This window comes from Lampetra planeri, chromosome 54, assembly GCF_965212315.1.
Source record: "Lampetra planeri chromosome 54, kcLamPlan1.2.h2, whole genome shotgun sequence".
Classification (NCBI taxonomy): domain Eukaryota; kingdom Metazoa; phylum Chordata; class Hyperoartia; order Petromyzontiformes; family Petromyzontidae; genus Lampetra; species Lampetra planeri.
The window spans coordinates 6782566-6810238 of NC_136160.1; the positions used below are offsets into that span (position 1 = coordinate 6782566).

The 27673-nt window shown below is 51.5% G+C and overlaps 2 protein-coding genes across 3 annotated transcripts in view; one reads left to right on the forward strand and one right to left on the reverse strand.

Annotated features, from left to right (window-relative positions):
- The window catches only part of LOC144735058 (septin-7-like), a 150681-nt gene that overhangs the window by 80210 nt on the left and 42798 nt on the right, over positions 1-27673 (reverse strand). The gene's annotated exons all lie outside the window — the stretch shown is intronic.
- LOC144735110 (homocysteine-responsive endoplasmic reticulum-resident ubiquitin-like domain member 1 protein) overlaps positions 7721-27673 on the forward strand; it is a 28379-nt gene continuing 8426 nt past the window's right edge. Inside the window, exons 1-6 of the mRNA XM_078617525.1 lie at positions 7721-7919; positions 18986-19117; positions 20912-20989; positions 22044-22225; positions 24526-24648; positions 26942-27556. Of these exons, the coding sequence (XP_078473651.1) occupies positions 18989-19117; positions 20912-20989; positions 22044-22225; positions 24526-24648; positions 26942-27556 (1127 nt within the window). The 5' untranslated portion in view covers positions 7721-7919; positions 18986-18988. The remainder of the gene's footprint in view (positions 7920-18985; positions 19118-20911; positions 20990-22043; positions 22226-24525; positions 24649-26941; positions 27557-27673) is intronic.

Genomic DNA, 27673 nt, shown 5'->3' on the forward strand with positions numbered 1-27673 from the left:
GGCTTCCTGGACGAGGGCACGGAACTCACGACGTTAACAACTGGAGTACGACGTTCACGGCTGAGTGAACTTGCGTGACACGTGTACAGCGGGTGGTTTTGTTGTTGTACGAACCGTTAGGGGCCGTCCATAAATGACGTCACGCACCTGGGGGGGGGGGGGTCAGACATCTGTGACTATGTGTGACGGGGGGGGGGTGAAATAGACAACACGTTCTACTTAATTAAATAGACTTTTTAATCAATGTTTTCTGCTACAACATCAGAGTGCAGCGCCACATTAAATACGCACTACAATGACAATAGTTTAAAGTGATTTGAAGCATGTTTTATTTTCAAAATGGAAATATGGTTTTGTGGGGGGGCAGAGCTTTGTGACGTCATATTTGAGGGGGGGGTCTGACTTTTTGTCACGCTGTGTGACGAGGGGGGGGGGGGTCAAAAATCGTCCCAAATCGCGTGACGTCATTTATGGACGGCCCCTTTCGACTTTTTTGGCGAGACTACCGACGGTGCACGTGCTGTCTCCGATTGAAGGTCCACGCCACTGTCCACAAAGCGTAGATTGCGCCCCCTGGTGGAAATTTAAAAGAAAACTGATTTGAAGCATGTTTTATTTGGGGGGGGGGGGGGGCAGAGCTTTGTGACGTCATATTTGAGTGGGGGGGAGTCTGCCTTTTTGTGACGCCGTATGACCGGGGGGGGGGGGGGTCAAAAATCGTCCAAAATCGCGTGACGTCATTTATGGACGGCCCCTTAGGCTATGCGCCCCATTCAACATGCAACGCTGGGCCAAAGTTGGTTCAAGCAAGACTGATTATTTTGCGATAAATGTCCAAATGATAAGCCGCTTTGTTGAGCTATCATTTGTGGCCAGGTCGCTTTGTTGGGAAGTCAACTGTGGTCGTCCTATGGATAGCCTCGCCACCGCCATACGAATGCGAAATTTCCACCACTGGCTCAGGGCTGTAAACGGAGATGAGCAACGGCCTCAGTGGGCTTTGTCTGATAGGATGGGGATGGTTTAGTTGTATTTGTTTGTTTTTGGGTGATTTGTTTATCTTTCTTATAATTTGCACTGCTGTTGTGATTTTGAATTGTTTGTTGTTGCAACGTTTTTACCCACCCCAACTGGACATTTGTGAGAAAGAGCTTTATAGCTCATCGGATTCCTCCAGTAAAAATACATAGTCTGATGCAAGGCCGTAATTATAATATATATTGGGGGGACACACCCCCCCCCCAAATATTCAAATATGCTCAAAATGTCCCCCTCCCCAATATATTGCTATAAAATAGATATCTGTTTATATGATTGTGGTTATGGTTGTACTTTATTAATCCATCAACTCTGGCATCACATACAATGAAACAAGAAAAGGTAAAAAACAGAGCAATGTAATACAATTCACTATTAGACATTATTGTAAAAAATAAATAAAAAGTCCATCCTGTGTGTTAGTGATTTTTTTTATTTTAGGCAGGAAATACATTTTCAAATCGAGATTTTTTTCTGGGGGGGAGAGGGGGCCCAGACCCCCTGGAAGATTTGGTCCCCCCCAATGTTGACTCCATGGCTACGGCCTTGGTCTGATGCTGACTCTACCGATGAGACACTGCTTGTCAAAACTAGTCACGTTTGCTTGTGTTGAACCAACGGTTCAATGAGGCCTGACTGCTGATGAGACGCTGCTTGTCAAAACAAATCCAGAGTTGGATTGTCTTAAATCAATGAGTTGATCAGAATCATACGTTTATTTCCGCTTTTCCAAGTACGACACGGCAGGCAGACAACATCAAAGCATTCCACAATTGCAGACTGACAAAAACATCTTAATAGCGGCAATTATGTGTTCAAATTACACACTTAAACTCTGGTGAGTTGAAGAGGGTGAGTTTAAATGAGGACAGACATGCCAGAATGGAGGTGCCAAGACACGAAACTGGGTGGTTCCAAAAACTTGGGCGCAGCAGTTATACATTACATTTGTACTTCGATCCAAATTATGTGCAAAATCTGGGAACTCTTAATAGGCAATCGGACGCGTTTCGTATGATTTGTCGGATTGACCAATATTCAAATATGTTAAAAATGTCCCCCCCAATATATTGCTATAAAATAATTTCTATGTAAATAAACACAACAATTTGCTAAACCTTGGTCACAATATCTGGACTTGTCTTCATATAAATCAACGCATAGATTTCTGTTCATATGATTGTGGTTATGGTTGTACTAATCCCTAATCTCTGCCATTATATACAATGAAACAAGAGAAGGTAAAAAACGTAAAAACAGAGCAATGTAATACAATACGCTATTAGACATTATTGTAAAAAAAAAAGGTCCATCCCACGTGTTAGTGAAATTTTTAAAATATTTTACGCAGGAAATTCGTTTTCAAATTTAGATTTATTTTTTCTGGGTTGGGACCCCCAGACCCCCTAGAAGATTTGCCCCCCCCCCAATGTTGACTCCATGGCTACGGCCTTGCTATTAACAACAGGTCAGGCAAATGAAGAACAGCCCCCTCCTCCCGCTCCAGACGGCCGTTCGACCGCTGGGTTGTGTAATAAACACTTTCTTTTCAGATTTTACACGGAGTGGCGGATGCATGCAAACATTGCATCTCTTTGTGTATTTCGTGACACAATGGGTTAAGGCGTGACGTCACAGGCAACGCCCCTTTGAGGATGTACGACGCGACGTCACGCTAGGCGTGTCATTCGAAGCGGCCAATCAGAGACGGCCACCGCGCGTGTTTACATCACCACCCCCCCGCCCTGACGGCCACGTGTAACTTCTGGGGTTCTCAGGGTTCCCGGAAACATTGACGCACGTGGTGGGCGGGAAGTACATATACCTTTGTGGGACCGTCCATAAATGACGTCACGCACCTGGGGGGGGGGGGGGGTCAGACATTTGTGACGATGTGTGATTATGGGGGGGGGGGGGGGGGTGAGAAATGTGACGTCACATCAAAATGCGCAACTTTAAATAAATATAGACAACACGTTCTACTTAATTAAATATACTTTTTTATAAAGGTTTTCTCCTACAACATCAGAGTGCAGCGCCACATTAAATACGCACTACAATGACAATAGTTTAAAGCGATTTGAAGCATGTTTTATTTGGGGGGGGGCAGAGCTTTGTCACGTCATATTTTTGGGGGGGCTGACTTTTTGTGACACCGTGTGACGAAGTGGGGGGGGGGAGGGGGGTAAAAAATCTTCCAAAATCGCGTGACGTCATTTATGGACGGCCCCATAGTAATGTGGAATTTCCACCACTTGCTCAGTGTCTCCCAAGTACAGCACCGTACTACCCAATCGTTCGTCTGAGCGAACATCATCTGACTTTTTAGTTTGAGAACTTACACGAGGAAGTGCCTTCTACGAGGGGCTCTTTAGAGCTTCCTCGAGCAGAGGTCGTTCCGCCAGCAGTGACGGGGGCGAGCAATTGCAGGGCTGCGCCTTCATCATGCTCTTCACCTGTACCTTTACAATACCGTCCATCATACTCTTTACCCAGTGAGTCCGCGCACATCACTTTGTGTCAATATCTACTGCCGGATTGGGGGCGTAGTATTTGAATTAAAAAAAAGAAACAGAGCGCCGCATTCCTGCCGTGTTGACAGGGAACTCGCAATCGATCATACCAGCACGGACGACATGTCGCAATATATTGTGACAATTCCACGGCACAGGCCTCCAGGCTGAAAGTAAATCCATAATTCTGACGACGGCGGCGGCGGCGGCGGCTAATAGACGAACCAAATGAAATCACGAACCCCCAAAAATGGCACTCGAATAATAATGATGGCGACTCTTGGGTTCGGGGCCGTTCATAAATGACGTCACGCGATTTTTGACCTCCCCCCCTCGTCACACGGCGTCACAAAAAGTAAGACCCCCACTCAAATATGACGTCACAAAGCTCTGCTCCCCCCCCCCCCCCAAAATATAAAACATGCCTCAAATCGCTTTGAACTATTGTCATTGTAGTGCGTATTTAATGTGACGCTGCACTCTGATGTTGTAGGAGAAAACATTTATTAAAAAGTCTATTTAATCAAGTAGAACGTGTCGTCTATATTTATTTAAAGTTGCGCATTTTGATGTGACGTCACATTTCTCACTCCCCCCCCCCCTCGTCACACATCGTCACAAATGTCTGACCGCCCCCCCCAGGTGCGTGACGTCATTTATGGACGGCCCCTTACGTGTCAGCATTCGGGTGATTTCCTGTGGATGATTATTGTCGCGTGATGATGGCACACAAGCGATGCGGTTCCGGAGTTAAATGTCAATCAATGACCATGGCCTGCTGCTGGTCATGACGAGGGGGCTTCACGGGTGAAGAGTTGGTGAAGTTTCGCTGTTTCCCCTCCGTTGAAGGAGTGCAGACTACAGCGGCTTTGCGATGTGGTTCTTTCTTTCTTTTTTACCTACGTGACTTTGCCGCAAAAACCAAAGGGTAATGGGACCCCTTGCAGTCACGAAAACTTAAAATCTAGAATTACAGCGGCTTTGCTATGTGGTCCACAGTTTGGGTTGGTTACACACCCACAGTATTGTAAATGGTCCATTTACAATACATGCGGTAAATGGACGTCAATAATTTGATATCGATATGAAATGGAAGTTTTAAAACGAGGATATGTTAAAGAATAGCAAATATTAAATTTCGATTTAAAGCTTTCGTGACTACAAAAAATCATCTTCTTGGTTCTTTCGGTAAAGTCACGTAGAAGGGAAACAATAAAATAATAAAAATAAAACATAATTAAATACAATTCTCACGACGCTGTCTTTCCGACAGCCCTGTTCTTCACCTGAGGACGGCTGCTTGCGTTGTGGCCGAAACGTCGTGAGAATTGTATTTTATTATGTTTTATTTGTATTATTTTATTAATTCCCTTCTACGTGACTTTACTGAAAGAACCAAGAAGAATAGCAATTATTTTTTATTTTTGGTCTCTATTCGGATGGCGTAATGTGCAGTGGACACCTACGATGATGACGATGGCATTCGGGAAGTGTTTGTCAATAGACAGATGATTATACTGGGAGTTAGAAGATGTTACAAGTTGTGTCAATACCGGTGGGAGAGATGTGGAGGCTTTGAAATAAAACTAGTTGACTACTTTGCACTAATTATTTTAGCAGTGTACACATTATATAAATATGGATCCGCTTGTAATTTTAAAAGTGTATTTACTTTATCCAGTAAAACTTTACTGCTGAGTCTTAAGATTCCTCTTCTGAGAGATTGCACACGTTTGCATCAGTCGGTTTATTAAACTAGTGTACTGTACTGCGAATACACAAACACGTGTCGAACACGTGGCGCATTTCACATCACCGACTCGCGCGCTGCGTTATCATCCCGGATGTCCCGAGTTCGATTCTCGGTCACGGCCAAGGAGCCGTCCATGAATGACGTCACGCACGGGAGGAGTGGGGGGGTGAGAAATGTGACGTCACATCGAAATGCGCAACTTGAAATAAATATAGACAACACGTTCTACTTAATAAAATATACTTTTTAATAAGGGTTTTCTCCTACAACATCAGAGTGCAGCGCCACATTAAATACGCACTACAATGACAATAGTTTAAAGCGATTTGAAGCATGTTTTATTTTTGGGGGAGGGGGCAGAGCTTTGTGATGTCATATTTGAGGGGGGGGTCTGACTTTTTGTGACGCCGTGTGACGAAAGGGGGGGGGGGGGTCAAAAATAGTCTAAAATCGCGTGACGTCATTTATGGACGGCTCCAAACATCAGCGGCGCGTGATATCTGAACCGGTCCTGCCCTCCCAATATCAATACCCGCCATTCGCCACTAAGTGGGGGCCTGTACCAGGCTAGGTGCGCTTTTGAGGCCACGCGAAGTGTCGAAGGCTCCGCTGCCACAGGTCACGGGACAGACCCAGCAGGTGCCGTGGGTTGACCGAGTGAGGTGACTGGCAGATGCCCAAGCTGCGTCGCCTGCTGTGACAACTCCCACCCTTTCACTAATGCCTGGCACTGACCGGCGTGGTGAAACATGGTCAAACAGCCACAATGACCGGCAAAGGGGGCTGGTATTTATTTGATGCCAATTCGGGCTGAACATTATTGGCTGCCAAATTCAGATAACAGGAAGAATTAACCATATTTCGCGATCCACTACTGGATACAAATTAAAAAAACTTCACAATCTCACCAAATGTAACAGTTAAGAATATAAGAACAAGTTTTACCCTTTCTGGCAATAAAGCAGTTGTGTTAAGATGTTAAAACGCCAAACAGAAACCTTTTACATGGAATCATGTCTCCATTAACCACATTTACTTGTGAACATGCAAAAAAAATCATGCTCTGATACTACACAGCATTGTGTTTGAAACTGATTGGTCCACACCAGAGACAGCTTTCTTTAGAGCCTCGTCTCAAGCAGCGTCAGACCAGAGGTCAACGCCAAAAGGCGAACAGCACAAAGACAAAGATCCCCCGTGTAGCCTTAGCAGACTGTAGGGGCAAGTGCTGTTAGCGAGCACCTATGAAGGCCGGCACGGCACACAAGGGGGTGGGTGATCAACACCACGCCTGGCCGCCTTTGTCTCCCCAGTGGCGATGTTTATACATCGCACCAGGTACTCATTTGAGGCTGAGCCGACCTAGGGGAGGCCCAGGACCGGTTCAGATCATCGTCACTGGGTGTTACATCAACGGGAGTGGGGAGGAAACAGCGAGTGCGCGTTCACGCGTGTCAGTACGGCGCCCCCAGCGCCCACCAACATCAACGGGGCGAACCCCACCGTAAATACCCGAGGCGAGACGCACACCACACACACACACCACCACTCCCACCACCACCAAACCACACACACACCACCACACCCACCACCACACACACACACACAACACACCACCACACCCACCACCACACACACACATAACACACACCCACACAAACACACCACCACACCCACCACCACACACACACACACCACCACTCCCACGACCACACCACACACAACACACACCACAACACCACACACACCACCACACACACACACAACACACACCACCACACACAAACACACCACCACACCCACCACCACCACACCACACACACACACAAACACACCACCACACACACAAACACACCACCACCACACCCACCACACCCCCACACACACAAACACACCACCATACCACACACCACCACCACACACACACAAACACCCCACCACACACACAAACACACCACCACCACACACACCACCACCACACCCCCCACACACACAAACACACCACCACACACAAACACCACGACACCACACAAACACCACCACCACCACCACACCACACACACAACACACCAACACACAACACCACCACCACACACAAACACCACCACCACCACACACACACACCAACACACACACACCACCACCACACACACACACCAACACACACACACCACCACCACACACACACACCAACACACACACACCACCACCACACACACACACCAACACACACACACCACCACCACACACACACACCAACACACACACCACCACCACCACGCCTCCCTCCCACCACCAACTTCCCCGTTGAGCAGCAGCAGCAGGAGCGCAGCCAATGGCCTCGCTCGACGTGGCTGGCTGCGCCCTCCCCGCCCCGGGCCACCACCACCCACCCCAGCCCCGCCCCGCCCCCCCAGCCCTGCTGATGAGCACCGACACGGGCGGTGACAGCGCTGAGGGGTTCTCGCGATGAGAGCGCAGTGACTCGAGTCGGCTGCTTCGTTATTGCCCGACTCTGCCGTCTTTGGTGACGGCTCGACGGACCGACCGACCGATCCCCGTGTCAGCAGCAGCAGTAGCAGCAGCTGCGTCAATAAAGGACCCACGAAGAAGGGGTAAGGCCGTCTCGTTCACGTATTCCTCTCCTCCTACTCCTCTTCTTCTTGTTGTTTGTTCCACGGCGCTCGGTTCAATGTCACTTCACCGGACGAAAGTCGTCGTCCTCGCTCGCTCGCTCACTCGCTCTCGGCGGCGTGCGGGGGGCGGCGGGGCGGGTTTGGCGGCACGACTCACTCCTCGACCGCGGCGCTCCACCGCCGTGGGGTTTGGCCGACCGCGAGGAAAACTTGTCCTCCCCTCGGCCGGCACCGGCAGAGCTCCGACGCCGCCGATGTCGGCCCCTGGGCTGCGTTTCGGAGCGCGCTGCGCTGCGCTAACCGCTGCGCCACCGCTCCCCCTCCCCCTCCCCCCGGGGAACCACATGGTGGGGTGGGTTTTAAATGAAAACTAACAGCGAGCCACGACTCGTCTCAACACCCGGGTGAGTAAATTGAGCCGCATCTCGAGGTTTACGCGGATGTTGCCTTGACCCCCCCGCCCCCCCCCCCCACCGCGTCTCACGCGTGTGTCGTGAACGTCGTCATCGGCGGTGCTCGATCCACTGCTGGATGAAGGCCTCGACCCGAAGCTGCGGCCGCCGCCTCCTCTCACGATCCTGTGAGGCGACGATCCATCTCTAGGCGCGTTCCATTCCTTGGCTGCTACTCCGTCTCCATCCTTGACCATCGCCCAACATCCATCCATCCCCTCACCATCCATCCCTCCCATCCCACCCATCCTACCCATCCATCACCATCCCTCCCATCCCTCACCATCCATTCCTCCCATCGCTCCCTTCCCTCACCATCCCTCCCATCGCTCACCATCCATCCCTCCCATCCCTCCCATCTCTCACTATCCCTCCCATCCCTCACCATCCATCCCTCCCATCCATCCCATCCCTCCCATCCCTCACCATCCATCGCTCACCATCCATCCCACCCATCCCTCCCACCCATCCCTCCCATCGCTCACCATCCATCCCTCCCCTCACCATCCATCCCTTCCATCATCCATCCAGAATCTGAAGTTTGCTATCCGAGTAAATCGCCCATCGAGCCATGATGCAGCTCTCTTGTCCGAGGGCGACTCGACCAGCAGATCGACACGGCGGCAATATTTACAAATGAGCAAACAAACACGATCTGTAAAAAAAACATGTAAATAACGTAGTTTAAACCAAACTATCTTGCACAAAACAACTATTGCGTACATTCGCATTTGTGTTGTTTCCACCGCAATAATGTCCGTTTTAAAGTGAGTGCAGAGATAGCGCAAGGGTTGGTGATCACCAGGGAATGGGAGACGGGGGTTGATTTCAAAACTATGGAGCACCAGCTCGACTTAGAACGCTGCTGAATCAAAGTTGCGCACGGAATCTTGGAATCGTCAACAAACGCTCGGGACGGCGCGTCGCAGATTTTTCTCTTCCCTTTTTGATGTTGTAATGGTGTTAATCAATGTGGTAGATAAAGTGCAGCAGATCTTTGGGTAATTCTCGCCCTTTGTAAATGAATGTTGCCCAATGACAACTTTATCTCATCGGCCCCCATCCATCATCCCGTCCCGTTCTGCCCAATTCCGCACTCACCTTCCTGGACAGTTCGGATGATGATGATGCTGATGATGATATCATTAAATGTTTTTTTGTGTGATTATTTTGGTGTCCTTCCGCCGCACCTCCGATTAGCCGTGGTTGGCCATGTACGTAGCGACAAAGTTTAACATACGTTGCATAAACTCGCACAGAGACCCATAGATACACACAGAGACCCATAGACACACACAGAGACCCATAGACTCGCACAGAGACCCATAGACTCGCACAGAGACCCATAGACTCACGCGGAGACCCACAGACTCACGCGGAGACCCACAGACTCACGCGGAGACCCACAGACTCACGCGGAGACCCACAGACTCACGCGGAGACCCACAGACTCACGCGGAGACCCACAGACTCACGCGGAGACCCACAGACTCACGCGGAGACCCACAGACTCACGCGGAGACCCACAGACTCACGCGGAGACCCACAGACTCACGCGGAGACCCACAGACTCACGCGGAGACCCACAGACTCACGCGGAGACCCACAGACTCACGCGGAGACCCACAGACTCACGCGGAGACCCACAGACTCACGCGGAGACCCACAGACTCACGCGGAGACCCACAGACTCACGCGGAGACCCACAGACTCACGCGGAGACCCACAGACTCACGCGGAGACCCACAGACTCACGCGGAGACCCACAGACTCACGCGGAGACCCACAGACTCACGCGGAGACCCACAGACTCACGCGGAGACCCACAGACTCACGCGGAGACCCACAGACTCACGCAGAGACCCACAGACTCACGCAGAGACCCACAGACTCGCGCAGAGACCCACAGACTCACGCAGAGACCCACAGACTCACGCAGAGACCCACAGACTCACGCAGAGACCCACAGACTCACGCAGAGACCCACAGACTCACGCAGAGACCCACAGACTCACGCAGAGACCCACAGACTCACGCAGAGACCCACAGACTCACGCAGAGACCCACAGACTCACGCAGAGACCCACAGACTCACGCAGAGACCCACAGACTCACGCAGAGACCCACAGACTCACGCAGAGACCCACAGACTCACGCAGAGACCCACAGACTCACGCAGAGACCCACAGACTCACGCAGAGACCCACAGACTCACGCAGAGACCCACAGACTCACGCAGAGACCCACAGACTCACGCAGAGACCCACAGACTCACGCAGAGACCCACAGACTCACGCAGAGACCCACAGACTCACGCAGAGACCCACAGACTCACGCAGAGACCCACAGACTCACGCAGAGACCCACAGACTCACGCAGAGACCCACAGACTCACGCAGAGACCCACAGACTCACGCAGAGACCCACAGACTCACGCAGAGACCCACAGACTCACGCAGAGACCCACAGACTCACGCAGAGACCCACAGACTCACGCAGAGACCCACAGACTCACGCAGAGACCCACAGACTCACGCAGAGACCCACAGACTCACGCAGAGACCCACAGACTCACGCAGAGACCCACAGACTCACGCAGAGACCCACAGACTCACGCAGAGACCCACAGACTCACGCAGAGACCCACAGACTCACGCAGAGACCCACAGACTCACGCAGAGACCCACAGACTCACGCAGAGACCCACAGACTCACGCAGAGACCCACAGACTCACGCAGAGACCCACAGACTCACGCAGAGACCCACAGACTCACGCAGAGACCCACAGACTCACGCAGAGACCCACAGACTCACGCAGAGACCCACAGACTCACGCAGAGACCCACAGACTCACGCAGAGACCCACAGACTCACGCAGAGACCCACAGACTCACGCAGAGACCCACAGACTCACGCAGAGACCCACAGACTCACGCAGAGACCCACAGACTCACGCAGAGACCCACAGACTCACGCAGAGACCCACAGACTCACGCAGAGACCCACAGACTCACGCAGAGACCCACAGACTCACGCAGAGACCCACAGACTCACGCAGAGACCCACAGACTCACGCAGAGACCCACAGACTCACGCAGAGACCCACAGACTCACGCAGAGACCCACAGACTCACGCAGAGACCCACAGACTCACGCAGAGACCCACAGACTCACGCAGAGACCCACAGACTCACGCAGAGACCCACAGACTCACGCAGAGACCCACAGACTCACGCAGAGACCCACAGACTCACGCAGAGACCCACAGACTCACGCAGAGACCCACAGACTCACGCAGAGACCCACAGACTCACGCAGAGACCCACAGACTCACGCAGAGACCCACAGACTCACGCAGAGACCCACAGACTCACGCAGAGACCCACAGACTCACGCAGAGACCCACAGACTCACGCAGAGACCCACAGACTCACGCAGAGACCCACAGACTCACGCAGAGACCCACAGACTCACGCAGAGACCCACAGACTCACGCAGAGACCCACAGACTCACGCAGAGACCCACAGACTCACGCAGAGACCCACAGACTCACGCAGAGACCCACAGACTCACGCAGAGACCCACAGACTCACGCAGAGACCCACAGACTCACGCAGAGACCCACAGACTCACGCAGAGACCCACAGACTCACGCAGAGACCCACAGACTCACGCAGAGACCCATATTTTGTTGTGCTCCCCCCGCTCCTTAAGTTGCACTATGTAGCACAATTTTTGTTCCTGGGTAGTAAGTGTTATTTCGTAATTGCTTATGCTTAAAAAGTACAGAAAATGGCTATTATTCCCCGCAAACTTTGCTTTTGTGACCAGGACAGTGATATTTTGAAATGTACCTATTTTCAATGAGAAAACGGGTGCATTTGTGTCTTTTCGTTCACGTAAAGTCAGAAAAAAACAACATGAATCAAAATTAACATGTATTTATACTAAAGTAATACAAAAATGACTACAAAAGTTTTAGAAGTGAGTAGTTTTTCGAGATTTACGATTATACTGTAAATCACTTTCACGAATCAGCCCCCAAATGTAGTCTCCCATCATGTTCTTGTTATACTGTCCTTGGTAGCGGCGTTCAAAGTCCAGTATATCCCGGTGGAAGCACTCACCTTGCTCCTCCGAGTACGCTCCCATGTTCTCCTTGAATTTATCAAGATGAGCATCAAGGATATGGACTTTGAGGGACATCCTACAGCCCATTGTGCCGTAGTTCTTCACCAGTCTCAACCAGCTCCACATAATTTTCGACCTTGTGATTGCCTAGGAAGTCACGAACCACTGCGACAAAGTTGTTCCAAGCCGCTTTCTCCTTACTAGTGAGTTTCTTGGGGAATTCATTGCACTCCAGGATCTGCTTTATCTGTGGTCCGACGAAGACACCGGCTTTGACCTTTGCCTCAGACAGCTTAGGGAAGAAGTCTTGAAGGTACGTGAAGGCTGCCGACTCCTTATCTACAACTCTGACAAATTGTTTCATAAGGCCCAATTTGATGTGCAGTGGTGGCATCAGCACCTTCCGGGGGTCCACCAGTGGCTCCCACTTGACGTTGTTCCTTCCCACAGAAAACTTGGTCCGCTGTGGCCAGTCCCGCCTGTGGTAGTGCGCCTTGGTGTCTCTGCTGTCCCAAAGGCAAAGATAGCAGGGAGACTTCGTAAAACCGCCTTGGAGACCCATCAGGAATGCCACCATTTTGAAGTCTCCGATGACTTCCCAGCCGTACTCATCATACTTCAATGCATCTAGCAAGGTCTTGATGCTGTTGTAATCCTCTGAGGTGTAGTATGGGTTTCTCTCCTCAGCTCCACCTCTGAAATCTGGATTTACGTCTTCCTCACTCTCTGACTTACTGCTCTCTTCTAAAGACGGCTGCTCTCTCTTCGCCGGAGTGGGTACGGGGAGCTCATGGCAGTGTGGCACCGGGGCGATGGATAGCAGGTGCATTCTTGCCAGTCCGACGCTTGGAAGGGTCCACCATGCAGGAGGAGCAGTTGCTTGAGTGGTCAGTGGGTTCCCGCCAAATTCTTGGGATGGTGAACTTCATGGCTCTTTTCCCCTCTGTACCAGCCTACAAAAATACATTTATTTCACCCATGACTAATGTGTAAGAGATTCTCGCAACATTTTTCATACATGATATATTTTTTCAATAACATTGAAAATTGTAAAACATTTAGAAATTTAAAAGTTTAACAAATTTTTTTTACAAATTTAATAACATAAAATTCTGAGCAACAATTGTCCATCTTGCCTTCCAGAGTTTTTTTTTGCATTGCTTGGAGGTGAAATGAGGTGCCCAGGGTTTGTCTTGATCCCCGACAGGCATGCTGAAATATGCCTTATAGGCCTCGCACATCTTAGCAGATGCTTCCACAGAGTACTTTTTTGCTCTTGTCTTGATAAATTGGCCGCAGACATAGCAAAATGCATCTGCCGGATACTTGCAGCCTCTTGATACCATCTCAGAAAAATGCAGATATGTAACACTTAGGCAGCTGGAACTAAACTGAACTGGTGGGCCTAAGGCCCCTGCATTTATACTACTATTATATTACTGGAAAGTTCTCAAATGTTCTAGAAGTTACTCCAAGTTTACTCCGCACTGAATATATCTGGAATATTCTGGAAACTAGGTACATTTCAAAATATCACTGTCCTGGTCACAAAAGCCAAGTTTGTGGGGAATAATAGCCATTTTCTGTACTTTTTAGGCATAAGCAATTGGGCAATAACACTACCAGGAACAAAAAAAAATTGTGACAGTCTTATCAGGGTTGGCTACGTACGGTGCGAAAGAAACTCAACATACGGTACATGCGTATATTGACCGTGTGGAACAGGTGTACGAGTGATTGAATGAAGGTGGATGAAGGAATGAATGAACCCAATGTAGTTGGTTGTCGTTCGGTCACCGTGTGGGTGCGGAGTGCGAAGCGTCGAAGAGGCCACGCGGAATCGGCATCTTTATTTTTCGCCGCCTCGCCTCCGATCAGCCCGCGGTTGGCTACGTCCGTAAGTGCGCGAAAGAGGATCAACGTGTACGTACGCGAAACTGCGCACCTTCTCTCATCCACGCCTACCCACCGAAACATCGGTGTCATTCCTACGACCACAGATAGACATCTCTTCCCGTGCGTCTTTTTTTTGCTCGCACTCCACTTTTGCTTCTTTGTTTCCATATTTTTTTTATCGCGAAGTCAAACTTCTGATTTTGATTTGAAGCGACCGCGTGATTTTGTTTTTCTGAGAACATATGGTGAGCCCAGCGTTGGATGTTTTACTGGGTAGCTGGCACCAATTACAAACAACGCCCCTACCCTCCTCCCAAGCCAACACGTTGCACGCTGTCGTGTGCCTGTCCTTTTAATAGGTGCTCGCAAACAACGTGCTCTGTACGAGTCGAGATGCGCTTGGTTGGTGCTGCGCATGGGAATGTGCGGCTCTACCGTACCCGTTGTGCGGTGTGGTTAAACGTCGGCACCGGGGAGACAAAGGCGGCCGGGCGTGGTGCTGGCCCACCCGCCCCCTCGTGTGTCGTACCGGCCTTCATAGGTGCTACTCGCTAACAGCACTTGCCCCCAGCAGTCTGTTAAGACTATTCGGGGGATCTTTGTGCCAGGCTTGACTTGCGTACACACAGCTCGTGGCGATCGATGCTCAACCCGGATGGGGACCTCCTCTAGGTCACCTCGGACTGAAATGCGTGCACGCGGTCGTGGCGCTGATAGATAACAGCGCTTGGATAGTTTCTTGCAGGCATCCGCATGCCGTCACTGTGTAGATATTGTGTGACAGCGTGTGTTGTGTGGGTCATGTAACCCGCATGCTTCTGTTTGGCCGGATCGAGGGGGCTAAACGGGCGCGGCACGCGCTAGAGAAGAGATGGAGTGATGTGGTACGGGAGGACGTAGAGCTGAGTGGACTTGCCGATGACTGGTACCAGCGGTGTCAAGATCGGCCTCTGTGGAGGAGGCTCTTGAAGGACGCTGCTACTGGGCAGTTGGAGGCAGTCGCCCTCCAGCAATAACGGAGGTCGGAGCGACGCTCACAACAACGAGCGGAGCGCCGGGTGGCTAAAGCACAGCAAGTTGGCACAGTAGGGGGGGCACAGGTGGTGCATCAGCCAGTCATCCCAGTCAGTCGACCCATGGCACCTGGGTCTGCCCCGTGACCTCCTGCCAGCGGGCGTTCGACACTTCACGTGGCCTCAAGGTGCACATGGCCTGGCACAAGCGTCGTGGTGACGTCACCGCCACTTAGTGGCGAATGGCGGTTGTTGTTGTGTGCCGGTACGTGTGTGTGTGCGTGCCGGTACGTGTGTGTGTGTGTGTGCGTGCGTGCCGGTACGTGTGTGTGTGTGTGCGTGCGTGCCGGTACGTGTGTGTGTGTGTGCGTGCGTGCCGGTACGTGTGTGTGTGTGTGTGCGTGCGTGCCGGTACGTGTGTGTGTGCGTGCGTGCCGGTACGTGTGTGTGTGTGCGTGCGTGCCGGTACGTGTGTGTGTGTGTGTGCGTGCGTGCCGGTACGTGTGTGTGTGTGTGTGTGCGTGCGTGCCGGTACGTGTGTGTGTGTGTGTGCGTGCGTGCCGGTACGTGTGTGTGTGTGCGTGCGTGCCGGTACGTGTGTGTGTGTGCGTGCGTGCGTGCCGGTACGTGTGTGTGTGTGTGTGCGTGCGTGCCGGTACGTGTGTGTGTGTGCGTGCGTGCCGGTACGTGTGTGTGTGTGTGTGCGCGTGCGTGCCGGTACGTGTGTGTGTGTGTGTGCGCGTGCGTGCCGGTACGTGTGTGTGTGTGTGTGTGCGCGTGCGTGCCGGTACGTGTGTGTGTGTGTGCGCGTGCGTGCCGGTACGTGTGTGTGTGTGTGTGCGCGTGCGTGCCGGTACGTGTGTGTGTGCGCGCGTGCGTGCCGGTACGTGTGTGTGTGTGCGCGTGCGTGCCGGTACGTGTGTGTGTGTGCGCGTGCGTGCCGGTACGTGTGTGTGTGTGCGCGTGCGTGCCGGTACGTGTGTGTGTGTGCGCGTGCGTGCCGGTACGTGTGTGTGTGTGTGCGCGTGCGTGCCGGTACGTGTGTGTGTGTGTGCGTGCGTGCCGGTACGTGTGTGTGTGTGTGCGTGCGTGCCGGTACGTGTGTGTGTGTGTGCGTGCCGGTACGTGTGTGTGTGTGTGTGTGCGTGCGTGCCGGTACGTGTGTGTGTGTGTGCGTGCGTGCGTGCCGGTACGTGTGTGTGTGTGTGTGTGCGTGCGTGCCGGTACGTGTGTGTGTGCGTGCGTGCCGGTACGTGTGTGTGTGTGTGCGTGCGTGCCGGTACGTGTGTGTGTGCGTGCCGGTACGTGTGTGTGTGTGCGTGCCGGTACGTGTGTGTGTGTGCGTGCCGGTACGTGTGTGTGTGTGTGTGCGTGCCGGTACGTGTGTGTGTGTGTGTGCGTGCGTGCCGGTACGTGTGTGTGTGTGTGTGTGCGTGCGTGCCGGTACGTGTGTGTGTGTGTGTGTGCGTGCGTGCCGGTACGTGTGTGTGTGTGTGCGTGCGTGCCGGTACGTGTGTGTGCGTGCGTGCCGGTACGTGTGTGTGCGTGCGTGCCGGTACGTGTGTGTGCGTGCGTGCCGGTACGTGTGTGTGCGTGTGTGCCGGTACGTGTGCGTGTGTGCCGGTACGTGTGTGTGTGTGTGCGTGTGTGCCGGTACGTGTGTGTGTGTGCGTGTGTGCCGGTACGTGTGTGTGTGTGCGTGTGTGCCGGTACGTGTGTGTGCGTGTGTGCCGGTACGTGTGTGTGTGCCGGTACGTGTGTGTCGGTACGTGTGTGTGCGTGCCGGTACGTGTGCGTGTGTGTGCGTGCGTGCCTGTGCGTGTGTGCCGGTACGTGTGCCGGTGTGTGTGCCGGTACGTGTGCCGGTACGTGTGTGTGTGCGTGTGTGCCGGTACGTGTGTGTGTGCCGGTACGTGTGTGCCGGTACGTGTGTGTGCCGGTACGTGTGTGTGCCGGTACGTGTGTGTGCGTGCCGGTACGTGTGTGTGTGTGCGTGCGTGCGTGCCGGTACGTGTGTGTGTGTGCGTGCGTGCCGGTACGTGTGTGTGTGTACGAGCGTACTGGCATGTTCGTGTGCTGGCCGTGCCGGCCTTTAATAGGTGCTTGCTAAAAACACTCGTCCCAACAGTCTGTTAAGGCTATACGGGGGGGCTTTGTCTTTGTACATTGTGTTCAATTCCCAGTCAGGGACAACGGTGACAAGTTCTGTCCAAATCTTCTCCTGGACTTCCTCTAGGTCGACTCCGCCTTAAACGAACACCACGGTACAAATGCGTGGTTTACGTTGGCTGCGCCGACCTCAAATAGGTGCTCGCTGACGGCACTTTGCTCAACACGGCCTAGAATAAGGCTACGGGGGTTGGGGGCGGATTTGTGTGCCCTTCCAGATGAGCCGGAAGTGTGCGCCAATAATTATGAATGTGTGTCTGCCGTGCGATGTTCACGCGCTGTGACGTTCATGCACCACCGTGTTGGGGGCTGCCTTGTTCCCGTTCTTGGCACTGTACAAACGTGTGACGTTGTTACAGTACAATTAAGTGCTGTAGTCCACAGACGTTTTTTTTATCGTACAAGTGTAAAGACGACTTCGATGCACTTTTCTTGGGAAGGTTTTCTTTTTCTTGGTTCTTTCGGTAAAGTCACGTAGAAGGGAAATAATAAAATAATAAAAATACAACATAATAAAAAGGTATGTCGGAAAGACAGCATCTGATTTCCGACAGACCTGTTCTTCACCTGAAGATGGCTGCTTGCGTTGTGGCCGAAACGTCGTGAGAATTATTTTATTATGTTTTATTTTTATTATTTTATTATTTCCCTTCGACGTGACTTTACCGAAATAACCAAGAAGACGAATCCCTGCAGTCACGAAAGCTTTCAATCGAACGGTTTTCTTTATTAAGGACCCACGTGCTCGCACTCGGACAGGCGGGGAGACCCCACTGCAACAGCCCCGAGTCTCCCGTGCATCTCCCTTTTATAGGGTCCGAGGCCACGCCCCCATTCCCGAACCTTCTCCCAGGTTCTAGTCGGCCCACTTCACCAGCAGACTCCACCGTCCTCTTCCGTCACCTGGCCACGCTCCTTTTCTCGATCATTCCCGTAGCCACCAGTCCATTCCTATTGCAAGCTGAATCCCCTGTCATTATTTCCCGTGGCCACTAATCCAGTCGCACTTTAGGTTTACTCTACTTTCATTACACATGTACAGCTGTAGATCTTGAATTGTTTGTGCGGGTGGCATTTACGCGTTTGCTATGCATGTGTCATTCCTCACCCGCCTGAGTGAGGCGTATGTATGTTGAACTTCTTTTGCTAGAGTCCAACACCAGTTACGATTATCTGAACTTGTGCTGGGCCTCCCCTAGGTCGACTCGGCCTAAAATGAAGACCTGGTGCGGTGTGTAAAAATATCACGGCCGGCCGTGGTGCTGGCCACCCAATCCCTTGACAGTGACGGCCTTCAAAGGTGCTACTCGCTAACAGCACTTGCCCCAACAGTCCGTTAAGGCTCTACGGGGGATCTTTGTCTTTGTGTCAACCCCACACAGAAGATGCAGGTGACCGTGGTGATACGCGATCCGGGGAGGAGGAGGGAAGATGTCCTCGTGATCTGCGACTCCGCGTGGACCATCTGGGACCTCAAGCAGTGCCTCCACTCGCACGCTACTCTGCACGCCACGGTGGTTATGTCTGTCCGCGTCTTTGCATCTTGTTAATCGATGATGAAACCCACCCTCCGTCGTCGTAACAGAATAATAGTACAGGCCAGGAAAGGTGCGCGAGTTTTTAAACGGCACAACAACACGTACGAAAACCACTCGGCACTTTGGTTTTTCCCTCCACATTTGGAATCCACGTCACGCGTTCAGAGTATTTGGCTGCTATAAATGTCCACGGGGTGAGCCACTTTGTTGAGCTATCATTTGTGACCAGGTCGCTTCCGAAAAAGAGCTGTACAGCTCAGCAGAGTGGGCCTTACCTGGTAAAGTAAAAGATTGTTGAATAGTTTAACAGCCTCAATGTTCCCGTGGAATAAGTCAGTCTCGCCACCTTGCTGGAGAACATGGAGTGGCACTCCCCTCCGTCGGTGGCCGTGACCCAGCAAATTTGGAACGTTGGGCCAACGTTGACCAACCACGTGTCCCAACCGTCGTGGGCACGACGTTGCGCGTTTCACTGTCGAGCCGGCGACAGGAATTCCGCGTTCGCCCAGCGGCGCCGGTTTCTCCGTGGGACGAGCGCTCTTGCTTTCGCGCAAAGTGGTGCTCGTTTTGGCGCCCCCCAGAGCGACGATGATGTGCCCGAGTCGACACCCGACTCTCGAGGCGATCCAGCTGTGGCCGAGGCGCCGTGCGTGGAATACGGCACGGTCCCGTGCGATAACGAGGGACGCAAATCGCGTCATCTCTTCTGTTTGCCTTGCCGTACGGCAAGAGCTTGTGTCAATAGCCCAGACAAACCGCAGCAACAACAGACCACGGAATCCGTTATGTCGCTGTGCGCGTGGCGATGTGCTCAGGAGCTAAATGCCAATGTGGGGATGTGCCGCTAAGCCATGAGAGGGCTGCTGGAGAGAGTTCGTGTAAGTTTTGCCATTCCTCCTCCGTTGAAATAACCCAGTGGATTACTGTTTGGTTTATAGTTTGGGTCGCACGGCTCCACTACTTTTTGCGTTTAGTTTGTTGTTCTTCCCCCGCACCTCCAATTGGGCTATGTACGCTGCAAATGAACTTCGGCATACGTACGTACACACTGTCACTTGTCTTCAGTATAGCTTCACGGGTCCCTGTGTGCGTCTATGGGTCTACCATATGGTCAATGGTTTGGGTTGCGTGGCCCCAATCACCCCGCTGTGGCTCGAGTCTTTAATTCTTCATTTGTAAAGGCGATGTGTCCATCGGCCTGCTGCTGAACCCACGACCTCCTGTATATGTGGCTGATGGTTACACCACCGGCGTCTTGGACGGTGAATGTCAAAGCCAGGAGATGTTGCGGGTCTCGAATGAGATGTTTATTCTGGACGGCCGAATGTCGTAAATAATATGATTTTATTTTTATTACTTACATTATTTTTTTTACCAGGTAAGGCTCACTGAGGTTAATAGCTCTTTTTCGTGAGCGTTGAGCTATAATTTGTGGCCAGGTCGCTTCCCAAAAAGAGCTGTTGAGCTCAGTGGGCCTTACCTGGTAAAATAAAAATTGTTTAGTTTAGAATCGGATTGCGTGTAGTATTTTCATGCTTGGTACACCCGCAGCATTAACCAGGGCTGCCCTGGCTTCGAACCGCAAATCTCTGCCACGTGGGGGGGGGGGTGAAGGCATTCCTGACATAGCCTCGTCGCCGGGGGTTGCAGTATCGAGATAAATGGTCAACGTCACGAGCGGTGAAATCATCATCTAGCTGCAGATTGAGAATGTCGGGCGCCTCATCGTTTGCTGCGTCGCACTGGAGCAATGTGACTTTCTGTCGACAGGTTCCCGCCTCTCAGAAGCTCGTTTACCGTGGGAACCTCTTGGGTAATCAACAGCTGCTCAGAGACGCCTTGGAAAAGGTGAGTGTGCTAATCTCTCTACGTGTTAACAGCACCTGTTTAAACTCAACTGTTTTTTGTTTTGCCAAACTTTTTCCACAGGAACATGAAGGCTTTTAAACTATTTTTTTTACTTTTACCAGGTAAGTCCCCACTGAGCTACAGAGCTTTTTGTTCAAAAATAACCTGACCACAAATGATGGCTAAACGAAGTGGCTTATCACGTGAACATTTATATTGGGCAAATGCTCTTAAACGCATGTTGATTCAAAATTTGGAGGGAAAAACCGGAGGACCTAGAGAAAAATCTACGTGACCACGGGGAGAACACGCAAACTCTAAATATACAACAGGTGTCAAGGTTGGGATCGAATCCACGACCTCCTGTATGCCAGGTAAGGTAGTTAACATCTCCTCGCCACCGTGGCGTTATTTGTTACAAAATAAGAGCAGCTCGGGTGGGTACCGCCGGGCGGTTGGAGGTCGGAGCGCTGAGCCGGTGCCACTGAGAGACCCGCGTTCACGTTCAGGCAGCAAACCGCCCGGGGAATTTTAAGCAGGACCTCAACAAGTGCAGCAAGTTCAATGCTTTTTCAGCATTTTAAGGTTTTCGGCTGCCGAATGATCGCACGACAAAAAGTCCCCATCCTAGCACCTTTGGTTGGTACGGTTGGCTACGTACGGTGCGAAAGAAGTTCAACATGCATACACACACACGTACGGCAAATGTGGTTCTCCACTTGATTTGATGTGCTGTATCTCCTGAAACACACCTGTGCCCAGCGGTGGCATTAAACCGGCCAAAGCGTAGGACGGGCGGCACCGCCGGCGCTCCTCGTCATGGCTGGTTAAATTTGTATTATTTAATTATTTAATTTATTAATTTTACACCTCAATGCGAGCCTGATACAAGGCACGAGTCGCCGAACGAAGGAGGGCGGGGACGGGGGGAACAGAAATTCGGCAAACGGCAGCCCCGAGTTTGACGCGACAGGGCCCAGGGGGCAGAGGAAAGGGGGCCTCCTTCACGGCTGTTTTAAGTGACGATGGCCGCGCTCTCTCCCCGCTTTCTCAGAACGAGGAGCGGCACGTTGTGTTCCTGGTGACGGCTGCCCGGGAAACCGGTGACGTCACCGCCGCCACCGCAGCCCCTCCCTCCGGACCCGTCCCACAATCCTGTGCTGCTCCCATGATGCCTCGGGGCGGGGGCGGCACAGCGAGTGCGGTGGCGCAGCAGGCGCCAACGACGACGCTCACGTAAGAAGACGAGCGGCGAAGGCGGCGGGAGTTGTCGCCACCGTGCACGCTCCGCTCGTGATTAACCGATTAACTGCAGGCGAATTATCTATTAAACTAAAACTTAAGCAAACTTATTTTTTAGTTTACCAGGTCAGGCCCACTGAGCTATGTAGTTCCTTTTCACAAGCGACCTGCCCATCACAAATGGTACCTCAACGAAGTGGTATATTACGTGAGAAAATATATATATACACATATATATATACACACGCTTTGTTGGTTCAAATGCAATACTAGACCACTGATAACTCCTCCAGTGAAATTTGGTAATTCGATCCGTAGCTTCTCACTATGTGCTACTACGAGTTACGTGCCAAACTCTAAATAGTTTTGTTCAAGATAGAATTAGCTGTACCATCCTATACGATATTTTCTAGACTATTTTTACTTTACCAGGTTAAGGCCCACTGAGCAGTTCAGCTCTTTTTCAGAAGCGAGCTGGCCACAATTGATAGCTCAACGCGAAGTGGCTTCTCATATGGACATTTACAGCAGCCAAATACTCTAAATGCATGATGTTGATTCTAAATCTGGAGGGAAAAACCGGAAGAACCAGAGAAAAATCAATGCGACCATGGGGGGGGGGGGGCGGAGAGAGAGAGACACGCAAACTCCAAATATACAGCAGGCGTCGGGGTCAAACCCACGACCTCCTGTATACCAAGCAAGGGAGTTAACATCTCATAGCCACCGTGATGATGACGATGAGAGAGAGAGAGAGAGACGCACACTCCAAATATACAGCAGACGTCAGAGTCGGGATCAAACTCACGACCTCCTGTATACCAGGCGAGGTAGTTAACATCTCGGCACCATGGCGCCTGAATTTATAATCAGGAATTTGCATATACGTTAATGCACATGTATCCCTCGATTTATGAACGGATTGCGATGTAAATCGTCACGGCTTGTCCCATTTAATCCAAAGAATTCGGGATGCGTTCCAACATGACGCCAAAAGGCGCACATCTGGTCCAACACCATGTGAGACTAGGCTCTAAAAAGAGCCGTCTCGGGTGTGAACCAATCAACTTCAAGGAAAGTGCATACATTATCAGAGCTATGTTTTTTGTTTGCATTATGACTGCAGGTATTGTGGTCTATGCAAACATGACTCCTCGTAAAAAAAGGTGTCAGTTTTGTTGCCAGATAAAAGGGTAAAAAAACAATTATCATATTTTTTTACTGGCGAATAAGGCACCAATGATGTTTTTCCCATGTTAAGGTCGCACACGAATAAGTTTGAGTGTTTATGTTCACTGTGCTTGTGCACCACTACCAACGAAGCAGCAGCAGCAGCGGCGGCGGCGTCACCAAATAACGTGTCCGGCGTATCACTTAACGAGGCTTTGGTAAATGGATATTTGGGTGAGACTCTTTAACTAGACACCCACATTAGAGGAAGTCGCGTGTGCAATGGCGGAGACGGTGTTCAGAATCAGGATGTTTTTTTTTGACTGGAGGAATCCGATGAGCTCTGAAGCTCTTTATCACAGATGTTGTTTTGTTGGCCGATATAACGCGAGATTCTTAACTTTGGTACGGTTTTTATGACTGATGGAAGGTTATGGATGTGGTCCTCCTGTAAGTGTATCGTAATATTCCTAACCCTCTCCCATTCCGATGACGCACGTGTACGTCATCGGTTTTTGTTCAGATTCTGTTCCGATGACGTACCTGTACGTATGTCATCGGAATGGAATCGGAAAAGGCCATGCGGGAGGGAATGTGGCACACTTTGGCGCCAGCTATCACAGTGCAGCGGTCGTGTTGCTATAGTTCTCTGCGGTGAGTACAGTGACTTTAAAAACAGCGGCGTTACGCCTTTCTAAATATAATTAACGCTAAACCACTCGCGCGTTCCGAAATTCGGCGGCGAACGGGACACCCATCCTGCAACTTGTGGACGTCTCGGAGCGGGAAAGGGTTAAGAGGGAAATACCCAGCTGCATGTCAGCCGCACTAATTGGGGACTAGAGGGGGCTGTGTTCGACCTGCCAAACAACGCACTTTCTCATGTTTAGCGCCACGCTCGCTCGCTTCTCTCACTGCAAGGGCCTCGGCTCAGTCGACACACGTGATACTTTCCGCATCATTATTATTACTGGACGACGTCGGACTGCGTGCTACCCACGTGGTTGTCTGCTAGAGCCATGAGAAATGTTCGGCAAAACTCTATTTTGTCCCGCCGAGCGGCCGCTGCGAGACCTTGCTTGACGACGTCGCGTTGGTGTCTCCCGTTGCCCCCCCTTGCGCAGGCCGCCGCAGAGTCCGTTCCGCGGGGTGGCCGGGACCGTGCCGGGTTTTGAGAACCACCCGGCATACAGGCAGCACCTGCACTGGCTGCAGCAGGTCTACGCGCGGCAGTACTACCTACGATAGTGAGCATTACCCCACCACGCCTGCCCCTACCACCACCATTAACACTACCACCGCCAACGACGTCGCTGCCACCACCACCACCGTCAGCACCAGCATCACCGTCACCACCACTGACATCAAAGACAAAGATCCCCCGTATAGCCTTAACAAGCTGTGGGGGGCAAGTGCTTGTAACAAGTACCTATTAAGGCCAGCATGGCACACGAGGGGGTGGGTGGCCAGCACCGCCTTTACCACCAAACAAAGACAAAGATCGCTTGTATAGCCTTGACAGGATGTTGGGGCAAATGCTGTTAGCGAGTAATTCCCACCCGTTACTACCACCGCCATCCAGAATCATAATCGGTCTTTATCCTGGAGATATCCGAAGAGCTATGAAGCCCCCTTCCACAGATGTCGACCGCCACCACCACCAACTGCATCACCACCTTCACCCACCACCACCACCACCAACTGCATCACCACCTTCACCCACCACCACCACCACCACCGTCTCCACTGCCACCTATACGGATTGTCTCTCGTGCTGTGTCCACGTGGTTGAGAGTGATTCGCCAGATTCGTGGGGACTTGTGCTGAACACCGTATCGCTTGCACGCAGTCGTCCCCCATACCAGTGGCTCTCAAAAGGGGGTACGCGGACCCCCGGGGGTAACGTTGCAATCTCCCAGGGGGGGGTAACGTGAGGTGATTTATTAATTGCGTGAAATTCTATCGTACATGAGAGTCATCAGTGAATAACTCGCGTTGTATGAATCTGCCAATATAAAATAACTATGATTAAATTAAATCCATACGGCAACCTAGGATATAAAATATATTTTTAAACTCATTGATCATAAACAATGCGGTTTCCAAGAGTAACCAGCAAGCAGGAACAAACTAGGTCACGCGTGCAGAGCGCCCGTTTAACTTTTACATTTGCTCACAGCTACTTGGCTAGTTTTAGGATTTACCTCACAAAATAGACAATCGGTTACAATATTGATGTCCATTATTCATACATTGATTTCTCATAACCACGTTGGGTCAGGCAAGGGGGGGCGGTGGTACAATATTAAACAAGGGGGGATCACAGTACAGTAAAACCTTTGATTGCGAGCATAATTCGTTCCGGAAACGTGTTTGCAATCCAAAGCACTCGTATATCAGTTGTGATCACGTGACGCTCGGCAGACAAAGCGTATACACGTACCACTCGTATTGCAAGACCTCACTCGTTTATCAAATTAATATTTATTTAAAATTTTTGCTCGTCTTGCAAAACACTCGCAGACCAAGTTACTCGCAATCCAAGGTTTTACTTTAGTAGCCAAACAAATGTTGAGAACCACTGTCCGAGACATCTATCACTGGATGAAGGCCTCCATATGCCGTGTCGTTCTTGGCGGATGTTTGACGATGCTGGGTCTGTGCCGGTTGGCTGGGGATCGAACTCGGGCCACTGGGTTTGCACCGTAGCGCGTGCCAAGCATTGTTCCACACCACCCCACCTCCAATCTTGATTATCTGAGGAAAATCTGAAATTGATGTCAATTCCTGACTGCCATTCCCCTACTCTATTTAAAACGAATTTTTTACATTTAAAATTATTTCTTTAGAACTGCTTGTTGTGTTTAGTTGGTTGTCCCCCCCCGCACCTCCGATTAGCGCCGTTAGCTACGTCCGGTGCGAAAGAAGTTCAACGTACAATCGTACATAATGTTTAAAAATGAATGAATTAATTCTAGATTTTAAGCTTTCGTGACTGCAAGGATTCATACTCTTTGGTTTTTTCGGTAAAGTCACGTAGGTGAAAAATAAATGAAAACAACTAAATTAAATCACGACGTTTCGATTGCAACACAAGCAATCATCATCAGGTGTGACAACCAAAGCAAGAAAGTAATACATTTTCTTGCTGTAGTTTTCACACCTGATGATGATTGCTTGTGTTGCAATCGAAACGTCGTGATTTAATTTAGTTGTTTTCATTTATTTTATTATATTTTTTACCTACGTGACTTTACCGAAAAAACCAAAGAGAATGAATGAATTGGCTGAGAATATCTTAATATATATAGAGGACTGCAGAGCTAGGGCAATTGTTGGTCGCAAGGGCTCACCGCGTCACTGCTGCCTTCCCGCTCGTCCGTGGTTCCTGCTCTCGCCCCTCTGAGTCGTCCATCTCTCCCTTCGAGAGCGAGCGAATACTGTGCGCCTTACAAGTTGAAGTTCGCATTGTTCTTCTTACCGCACCACCGATGAGTTCGTGTGCGTTGGAGTGTCACTAACATGTGAGATGTTGTCCAGTGGCATGGTCCAGGGTTCATCGGCCGTCAGCCACGACCCCTCGGCCAATGGGGACGCGGGAGACGTTGCCGCCCCCGACAGGGCGGCCAATCGAAATGCGGTGGGCGGAGCCATGCTGGGAGGCATCGTCCAGGTGGGCGGAGTCGACGTGGGCCGGCCGGCCAATGGCAACGTGGCGGCTCGAGAGGGCGCCCAGGCGGCGGCCAATGAAAACGACGCGGCGGGGCGACCGGCCGATGTGGGCGGGGCCGACGTGGGAGGAGCCAATCGGATCGCCGCTGCGGAGGGAGCGCCGGTCGGCGGTGCCAACGCGCGCGGGGCATTGGTCGCGGGCGCCAACGTGGTGGGGGGGGCCAACGTGGTGGGAGGGGCCATTATTGGAGGGGCCATGGGGGGCGGGGCCATGGGGGGAGGAGGAGGAGGGGGAGGAGGGGCGGTGCTCGGGGGAGCTCTGGTGGGAGGAGCCATGGGCGAGGACGATGGAATGGGCCGTGCCGATTGGCTGGACTGGCTGCACTCGCTGGCATGCGGAGCGGCGCTCTTCGCGATCCTCTACCAGTACTCGTCGCTGGGCCGCATGCTCGTCGTCATGGTCACCGTGCTGCTGCTCTACCTGTGAGTGGTCACGTGACGTGCTCGCGTGGTCTGCCCTCCTCGGTGGATTTTCGTGAGGTCCTTGAACTTTCACGATTCTGCAGGTGTTTGCGATTCGATTAAATGTCTCCATTCTGA